The 9,957-nt window shown below is 34.4% G+C and overlaps 1 protein-coding gene across 3 annotated transcripts; it reads left to right on the forward strand.

Annotated features, from left to right (window-relative positions):
• Window positions 1–9,730, forward strand: LOC141487184 (uncharacterized). 3 transcript variants are annotated; one of them, XM_074185961.1, is made up of 3 exons: window positions 1–783; window positions 2,060–4,540; window positions 6,554–9,730. In XM_074185961.1, the coding sequence occupies exons 1-2, from the start codon at window positions 432–434 to the stop codon at window positions 2,098–2,100; spliced, it is 393 nt and encodes a 130-aa protein (XP_074042062.1). In that variant the 5' UTR covers window positions 1–431; the 3' UTR covers window positions 2,101–4,540; window positions 6,554–9,730. The 3 variants fall into 3 exon arrangements, with proteins under 3 accessions (XP_074042062.1, XP_074042060.1, XP_074042061.1); XM_074185959.1 differs by lacking the exon at window positions 2,060–4,540 and having other exon boundaries at window positions 152–783; XM_074185960.1 differs by lacking the exon at window positions 1–783 and having other exon boundaries at window positions 4,304–4,540.
• The last annotated feature ends 227 nt before the right edge of the window (window positions 9,731–9,957 follow it).

A 9,957-nucleotide genomic window follows, 5' to 3' on the forward strand; every position in this document is an offset into this window, starting at 1 on the left:
AAACCACAAGAATATATGTGGGTCCGTGACATAAAACCAAAGAACAAATTTACAGTGCCATCTTAAGATTTGTATCGGTACTAAAAAAGGGATTCAAGGTGAAGTAACCTACGTGAACCGTCTAGGGTATATGGTCTGTGTTAGCAACACTGATAGATGGCGAATAACTTTCAGCAAGTATTACTCAACTTGCCAACTGTCAAGAAGGCAGTTAACAAAGTTTCAACTTAAATTCCTTATTAGCCATGGCATTAATGTTAGTTTTACTTTACATCAGTTTAAATTCTTTAGAATAGTGGGAAAAATTATCCAGACACTAATTACTACAAGCTAAATCTCTCTCGGAGATATCATTGAAAGAAATTTACCTTGTCAACGTCACGAAAGAGTAAACAAACAATTCCAAGTTCATCTTTCTTTGAAATTCGATAATGGCGACTGATAAATGTGAAAGACCAATTAAACAGGAAGTGGAATATTTTGGTGATGAGAATGATACCCACAACTATGGAGAAAAATTTGATGCACTCCAAGGAATTACCTTAAAGAATGAATTTGGGCCAGAACAGATCAAAAGTGATGTTATTGATACTGTTTATCATGATCTGAAGTCTGAGAGATGTCTGGAAGAAGTGAATGAAGGCCCTCATTGTGAGGAGTGTGGAGGCGGCTTGCTTAGTCCAACAGAATTTTTCAATACCCGTACTTTACAATCATGTAACTGTTACACTGTGAGAGTTGATGATATGACTCCGGATTTGAAACCACTCAACTTTGGCTCAGGTAACATACCTAAAAAAATCTATTTTAAAATCTGTTTTTCCGTTAATCAGCTGTCGGCCCCATACAAACGACAACTCTCCAAAGTTGAGAAATTTGTGTGTTACAGTAAAAGTTCTCTGCAGATTTTACAAATGAATTTTCGACAGAACAATAAAGTGCACATCACTTTGAGATAAGTCACTCTTTTGATTTCAACTCGACAGAAATTTTAGAAGGAATATATTGTAGCAAAACGATTATTTTTGGAGTTGGCCCATATTATCAGTCATGAAAAACTATTGATTTTAAAACAGATTAGGGCTTTCTATATGACATGAACCTCTGAGATTTTTATAATTTCTGGTTTGCTGATTGTACCCACAAAGGATATTGAAAATCAAAAATTTTAGATTTCAAGGGCAATTAGTTTTTGACTTGTGAAAGGTTAAAAATTTCACAGAATTGATCTAAAATTGTGTTTTTCTCATGTAAAAAACATTATTTTCTTTGATTTCAAAAAGGCATCCTTTTGATTTTTTTTGAAAGCTGATTGCTGATTGACTCTGCTGTTACTTGAACAAACTACACCTAACGATTTGATCTTCACAAACTTTATTTTCAAAAGTGTCAAATATTTCGCTATCACAGTAGCTTTTTTGTAGTGAATAACATACTAAAAGTCAATCATAAGCTGTTTTTCTCTTAACTAGCTGTCGCACCCCCCCTATACGAACGACAACCCTCAGAAATCAAAATTTGTGCGCGCTAAGGACTAACGAGGTCTCACCTTTTAACGTGTGAATCCTAACACAAGTTGAACGAAAGCATGTGAAAATCGATCGTCCGGCCTGTGGCTTGGTCTGCCGGTTCGCACAGCAGTCCATGGAGTGAGTCAACCCGACCGGCTACCGTCCTACCTTTACTCTAATTTTCCTATGCACCATGTAATCATCAGTGAGAACTATCTACTCAGGAAAAGTTCAAGTAAATGAAATAGTGCAACCTACCTTCCAACAGCTCCCATTTGATAATATAGTTAGGGAGCTAACTAATTTTGTTATTCAATAATCATTTCTGATTATATAAGAATCACAATAACTACAGAACAAACAGAACTGGCTGGTAACTCAATCGCCACAAAAGAAAAACAAGAAAAGGAATTTCTGGCAAAAACATAACAATCTGCACTGCCAGCAGACTAGCCAAATGTTACACTTGTTTGAGTGAGTTGATATGTGTTTTTATGTAAATGGACAAAATCGAGTATAAAGCTGTCAATATTTATTTGATTTTGAAGGGCAAAAGATGAGTTGGACTCTGTGTATGGGGACTCTGTAACATCATTTACCACAGTGAAATTTTGGACAGCTGAATTCAAACGAGGCCGTAAGAGCTTGGGAGACGAGTTCAAAAACTGCAACCAACGTCGAAAACATCCGCCAAAGTTCACCAAATGGTGCCGAATTAAAATGAGAGTGATAGCAGAGATTATGAACATGTCAAAAGAATGTATTCCGTAACATATTAAATCAACATTTAGGCATGAGAAAGCTGTCCGCGTGTTGGGTGCCACGTTTCCTCAAGTTAGACCAAAGACGTGTTTGAATTAATATTTTCAACGCTCTGTTGGCGAAGTTTAAGAGCAATAAATTCGAGTTTCGGCAACGATTAATTACTGTAGATAAAACTTGGATACACCGTCATGCACCTGAAACAAAAATACAGTCCAATTCATAGACTGTAAAGGAGGAACCGTCTCCAAAAAAAAACATATACTGTTTTTTGGCTGGATGTTATGGTGACTGTTTTTCAAGATAGTCATGGAGTTACTTCAATCGATTATCTTCAAAAAGAAAAAAACGTTACAGGAGAAAATTACGCATCATTACTTGATAAACTGAAGACAGAACTTGCGGAAAAACGGCCACATTTGCACTGTTTCACCAAGACAACGCACCATCTCACACCTCAGCGGTTGCCATGGCAAAAATCCACCAATTACGGTTTGAACTTGCTTGACCATGCCTCACTCACCAGATCTAGCTCCTAGCCACTTTTTATTGTTCCCTCATCTGAAAATTGCGCTCGGAGGACAGAGATTTTCGTTCCCGGAAGCCCCCTTCGTCAAAAGTGTGTGTTCGGCGAGTCTTGGCCTACACCTGCCGATATACACGTAACAGCAATTTTATTAGACCTCTACGTTTCAGGCTGATGAAATCACAAAAAAACTCCTATGATTTTGAATTGTATAATGCATTTCCTGCCAATATTAAAAATATGAATATGTTTTGTTTTAAAAAAGTTATAAAAATATTTAAAAAAAAACTGTTTTTATTCCACTTCAGAATATTTAGAACATGTGCGTAGACACACTTTTGACTCAAGGAAGATACTCGCCGAACCTCCACACTTAATTTGTTAATATGTTATGATGTACCCTGTAAACTTATTACAAATTTTTACTGTTTATTTTATTTTATAGAAAACTTTGTACCTTGCATCCATTTGTTTTTCTGACTTGTCATAAATGTATTTTATACATAACATGATCAAATAAATATATCTATCTATCTATAAAGGAGATGTCTCCCAGTGACCTGTCCACCTTCGTGGAAAGGACAGGATAGACGATGACCTAGGAGGACAACTCCTCGGAAGGATGTACAATAGGTCACATGTGGCCTAAGTGCTGTTCAGCAGTCACCCTCCCTACTCTACAATCAGTTGGTATAAGCGTATAAAAAATCCCCAATTTTTCCTCTCACTTATCATTGGATGCGTTTCTTTTTTCTCCGAATTCTGTTATACAGCAAGCCAACGGTCGTTAGAAAAAATAAATCAGCATCATCATCAAGACATATCTACTCAAGCAACGTGCACAACTAAACAACACCAAAAGAAATGGCCAAAAACCGCGGTTTTTGTATAACACTTTATAGTGGAAATCATACATTAAACTGTACTAATGAGTTTTAAAAGGATTTTCAAGTATCGGCCAGATCTATTCAATCAATATTTCTTTCATCAAGTCAACATTAAGACCGTGGTTCTGCAAGGTTCAGTCTTTGACCCTGTTTCATTTTGATATTTTGTATACTCGAGCGAAGACTCAGTCCGTGAGTTTCAAAGTTAAACGAGGTTTCAAGAAGTTATAATAATAGTAATAAAGTATACTTTATTGTCGAAAGATGAACATCTCGTAGACAAAGCAATTATAAATAGTTAGAAACCAAAAAAAAAGAGTCAGTTGTAAACAACACATAATCATTTTTCAAATATAGGTTAAAATAATTTTCTTACATTTAGGAATATATAAAAATAATTGTTATAAGGATATTAATGTAAATATAAATTAAATAAATGGATATGCACATAAATACCACACACATACATATTTATATACATCCTAGACATTAAAAGATAAATAAGGAAGTAAATAAATAAAATATATAAATGAATTAGATAATCAGATACTGTTTTCAAAATTGCAGGAGCTTTTAAAAATCATCATAAGCAATGACTGAACAGGGAATAATTTTATATCATAATTCCATCCATATCTTTATCAAAATTGTCTTGAACACTATAAAACACCTGATCAATGAGAACTTGCTTTACAGACTTCCTGAACTGATAAGGTGATTGGATATCTTTAAAACTTGTCGGTAGATGGTTATATATTTAGCTGTATTATAGATCAATGAGTTTTTAATCAAATTTGATGATGGAATAGGCAGTTTTAATTTGTCTTTTGGCGAGTGAAACCAACAACAACATGGTAAGATGATTTGTTCTTATGTACTAGACCAGGGGTCGGCAAGTAGTTTTGGGTGGGATCCGGATATTGTGAGAAAATTTTAACGAGGTCTAGAAAAAACAATGGATAATAATTAGGTGCTACCTATGTATTATTTTGGTTTCAAATCAAATTCTGAATTATAAAACACAAGACCTAAAATTAATGTGATAAACTACATTGACGGCCTTGAGCCAGTTTTTTATTTTTTGGTTCTCGATAGGAATAGCAAATTCAAGTGTGTTTTCTAGGAGGGTGTCCGTTAATCTCGAACGATATATGTTTTTCAAAAAATTCAATTTTGAAGAAGATTTTTCAAGCTAGTTATCTTGCAATTTTCATGTTTGGCCAAAAAGTCTTTAGTGGATACCGTTTTATACATTTGCAAAGACACATCTTGCAAATCAATTATCTCTATTTGAAGTGATGACTTTGACATATTCAACAACTTGGCAGCTACACCTGTCCATTCTGCCACAACATCAACTAATTTGATACAAACACACACACACAGGCTAGATAGAAAACTAATCAAACCATATTTGTTGTAGGTACTTGTAAAACAGGTTAACTATGCAACTTATTGAAGTAAAATAAGTACTTAGTTGAATTATATGTGACTCAAAAATATTATTTTAATTAATAAAGGTATAGTATACCATATCTATGTGTTGATTTCTACTTGGTAGAAATATTACAATATTTGGCGGTCCGATGTTCGACCTTTCGCGGTCCGTCTGTTGTGGACCATTGTACTAGGCACACAGTTTCGAGTATGAATAAAGAAGAAATTGTTAGTAATTTTTGTTCTTTGTCAGTTGCAAACCATCGACCATCCCTGTCTCTCTGCAACTCTCACTGTAAGGCAACTAGTTGATAACAAAGTTCAAAAACAAGTAACCTCATAAATGGCGTGTTCATACAGAGAGATGTCCAAGCTCTCTTCTACTCAGACTTGTCCTTTAAGAATAATTGAAAACAACGCTGCATTCGAGGTTCAGCACAGCACCACTGATGATAAACTTGATGTACCAGTAAAATTATATGACAACAATAGAAAATTTAAATAGTTGTACACGGATCCAGATATAGTACATTGTTAACAATTTCATAACAGGTACAAATAATGTGAAAAACTTATTTTTTTATATTTTCTTATTAGTCAGTGGGCTATGCTTCAAGGCGGACAGTAAACAAATCTAAATAAATGAACTTAATGTTCAAGCCCGTCTCGGATATACCTACACAGTAGGTTGAATGGACTGACGCCTATCAGAAAACAATTACTCCCCTGGCTAATACTACGAACGGCGTTGTATTATATCCGACAGGCGTCAGTGCAGGAATCTTCACAGAAAATTTCCTGCATATGCAATTGGCAATTCAACTGAAAGAGTCGACCTTCAATTTTGGAACGGGCACACTTGCAGACCGGTTTCGAGCTTAAGACGAGGAATGAAATACTCTGAAAGAATTTCAATTTTCAATTATGGAATATCATTGACTTTAGGTCGATGATGGTCACTATCTTGCACTGACGAGTGGCTAAGGAGCCCGAAACCGGTCTGCAAGTGTGCCTGTTCCAAAATTGAATATCAACTCTTTCAGTTGTATTGCCAATTGCATATGCAGGAAATTTTCTGTGAAGATTTCTGCACTGAGGCCTATCGGATATAATCCAACGCCGTTCGTGATATGAGCCAATGGAGTAGTTGTTTTCTGATAGGTGTCAGTTCATTTCTTTATATTTATTTTTTATAGTATCAATGCTTGTGAAATCAAGTCAAGTTCTTAGGAATCTATTCAATGTTTGCCATGTAATGAACCTCGTTAATGTTGTTCAATTTCAACTAGAAAATCTAAACAAATTATTTAGTGGCTAATATTTGCACATGTTTTGATTTGAAAATATGTAATACATGTTTTATATTCAAACGTAAATTTGAGTGTGGAGTAATTTGCTCTCCCTTTTTAATGAAACTAGTATTTTTACAGATTCAGGAATCCTTTTTCATGAAACCCAGGAAGAAACAGTTGTTGGGAAGGAAGAAGAGGTTACTGATAAAAATATGTCATCAACGCCATATGGAAAACTATTTGGACATGGAGAGGAGATTAATGAATTTAGTTCTGGAAACTATTTGAGTTCAGTTAGAGAGGGTAGATTTCATGAGGAAAACGAAAATTGCTCAAAAAATTTGAATGAAAGAATTGATGTGAAATTGGTTGAAAACTGGCATAATGAGAAACTCCCAGTGTCATCGGTTAAAAGTAGTATTTCAAAAAAGCATATCGACTCAAAGCCTTTTCAGTGTAAAAGCTGCTCTAAATCATTCTTTCAGAGTTGGCATTTGAAAGATCATGAAAAAATTCATACCGGCGAAAAACCCTTTCAATGTAAAATCTGTTTCAAATCATTCCGTCATTGTGGTCATTTGAAAAGCCATGAAAAAATTCATACAGGCGAAAAACCCTTTCAATGTAAAATCTGTTTCAAATCATTTGGTCATGGTAGTCATTTGAAAAGTCATGAAATTATTCATACTGGCGAAAAACCATTTTCATGTAAAAATTGCTCTAAACCATTCTTTTACAGAAGTAACTTGAAAAAACATGAAAGATTGCATACTAGCAAAAAGCCATTTCAGTGTAAAATATGCCCTAAATTATTCTTTTATTCTAGTAGTTTAACAAGACATGAAAAAATTCATACTGGGGAAAGACCATTTCAGTGTAAAATCTGTTTTAAATCATTCACCCATTGTTATGCTCTGAAAATACATGAAAATATTCATACTGGCGAAAAACCATTTCCATGTAAAAATTGCTCTAAATCATTCAATCTTGAACGTTATTTGAAAAGACATGAAAAAATTCATACTGGCGATAAACCATTCAAGTGTAAAATCTGCTGTAAATCATTCATTCGTGGGTGCGATTTGAAAAGACATGAAAAAATTCATATTGATGAAAAACCATTTAAAACATTCATTCGTGAAGGTGAATTGAAAATACATGAAAACATTCATTCTCAGGATTGACTTGAAAAGGCATGAAAGGTTGCTTACTAGCGAAAAATCATTTCAGCGTAAAATACGCCCTGAATCCTTCATCAATAGAGTTCGCTGAAAATTGCATGAAAAAATTCATACTGGCGATAAACCATTTAAGTGTGAAATCTGCTCAAAATCATTCATTCGTTGTAGTGTTTTGAAAATACATGAAAACGTTGATACTGGTAAAAAACCGTTTCAATGTAAAATTTGTTCCAAGTTGTTCAGTAGAAATATTTATTTGAAAATGCATGAAAAAAAGCATATTGACAAACCATTTTAGTGTAAATTATGTTCTAAAGATTTCAGTAATTATAATTTAAAATTGCATGAAAAAATTCATAATGGATAAAACTCATTTCATTTTTAAGAGCACCAGTGAAAAAAAACATTGTTGAAAAAACTCCCAACTGTCTAATCTCTGGTAACGGTAAACAGTTTTTGAGTCAATTCTTCCAAGATGAACTGAAGCAGTATGAAATTAAACATTGTCCCACTGCTCTATACCACCCTCAAGCAAATACTGTGAAACGAGTCCACAGGGTAGTTAAAACGATGTTGACAGCGAATGTCGCCGATAACCGTAAAAAATACGATAAATTCCTACCGAAGGTCGCATGGGCAAGCCGTTCCGCTGTAACCCATAACTTGGAAAAATTAAAAAATATGTTTTTCCGTTAACCAGCTGTCGTTCCTACGAACGACAACCCTCAGAAGTCGAAACTTGTGTGAGCTAAGGACTAACGAGGTCTTACCTTTTAACGTGTGATTCCTAACACGGACGCGAACTCTGAATTTCGGGCTCGGAGCCGGATTCAGATCATAGCCCCGAACAAAAAACTGACTTCAAAATTTGAATTCAGTCTTCAAAGATATCACTAGACGTCTGACAAAGGCCCATCATAGGAGTCCTAATTTATATAACCTCCGTCGTCGGGATGAGCGTTTCAAGGTGAATCAATTAGTTTGGAAGAAAAACTATGTGATATCCGATGCTAAGAATCACTTTTCTGCCAAATTAGCTTGGACCTTATACATTTTATCAGATCGTCTCACCTCACAATATTAGTGAGTCTGACACAATTTAATAAAACATGTTCCTCACTGTAAAATATCGTCAGTTTCATTTTTGGTATTGAGTTTCAGATAAAAGTTTTTGTTGAAGTGAAAACTTTTTTTCGGGAAAGATGGGTGTTAAATTGGTTAAAGCTTTCGCAGACGAGATTTTCAGTGTTACTATCTTCATTCGAGTTTGAAGTCAGCCACTTGGGCTGGCGATGCAGTTCCAAACTACAATGGCCTTCAAATCCGAATGAAGATAGTAACACTGAAAGAGGGGTGTATAACGGTTTCAAAATTGTTATCTGAAATATCTGTGAAACTGTTCAATTTTTAATAAAACTCGAGTAGATTTCATGATGAAGAAAGGAACCGTCTATAAAATTTTACATATAGTTTATTCACAATACACTAAAAACATTTCATTTCGTAACATGATTTTTTATGATCCTGTATATGCCAGAAAGTAAAACAAGTCTTCCTATCTCTGTTAGATTCGCGCATTTACAAAGTCTATTCGTAAGATATCGTTTTTTAAAATAAGTTCATATGTCTTTTATGACGATTCGAGACTTCAGACACAGGAAGAACATCGCGATATAGCAGATTTGAAGGAATGTTTCAAAGTATTCCTGAATCGAAAATTGATTTATCTCAAGGGAGATTATCAATTATCTACTATCGTAGGATTTCTGTTGAATTTACTCAAAACTTTCTAATTGAAGTGTACCTTGTCGAAGAACTCGGACATCTTATACGACCTACTTGCTTGCAATAAATTATGTTCAGACATGTATAAATTTTTAGGCCTTTCATTTTCGTTTGCCTTTAGACAATATTTCCAGTAATAGTGAATCTGTTTGTTGCTAATTGATAACGCCCTTAAGATCTTCCCAACATTGAGAATAGTTGTTAGCAAATCTCCGTTAGATGACTCACTCGTTGGAAGCGTCATAAGAGCTGATTGAAAGCCTTAAAGAAGATAATATTGTTCCAGAAAACAGTTCCGGTTCATTTCTCACGTATTTTTAGTTTTTATGAATAAAATAGTGCAACATCATTTTTTACTTATTACTATCAACTTATTACTATCAACATAGAGCAAATGATAAATTGGTACCAGAACCGAACCTCGTGATACATCAAAAGTTGGAACTGTTTCATAACTTTAAGAACTATTGATTACCATCGATTTTGAAAATATGTTTGGAATAATTTGCAACGATCCAAAATTGAAACAAAAGTTACCTGATAATACAAGTACTTATATGCCATTGGATATTGTGA

The sequence above is a fragment of the Leptinotarsa decemlineata genome, unplaced genomic scaffold (genome assembly GCF_025532065.1).
Source record: "Leptinotarsa decemlineata unplaced genomic scaffold, Ldec_3_MD MMD2_tig00078422_RagTag_RagTag, whole genome shotgun sequence".
In the NCBI taxonomy this organism is placed as follows: Eukaryota; Metazoa; Arthropoda; class Insecta; order Coleoptera; family Chrysomelidae; genus Leptinotarsa; species Leptinotarsa decemlineata.

Excerpts from the sequence above, each read along its gene's own strand:
- LOC141487184 (XM_074185959.1), top strand. The coding sequence starts at position 432 with ATGGCGACTGATAAATGTGAAAGACCAATTAAACAGGAAGTGGAATAT. Across the intron at positions 784-6,553 it reads ACCACTCAACTTTGGCTCAG|ATTCAGGAATCCTTTTTCAT; the intron begins GTAACATACCTA and ends GTATTTTTACAG.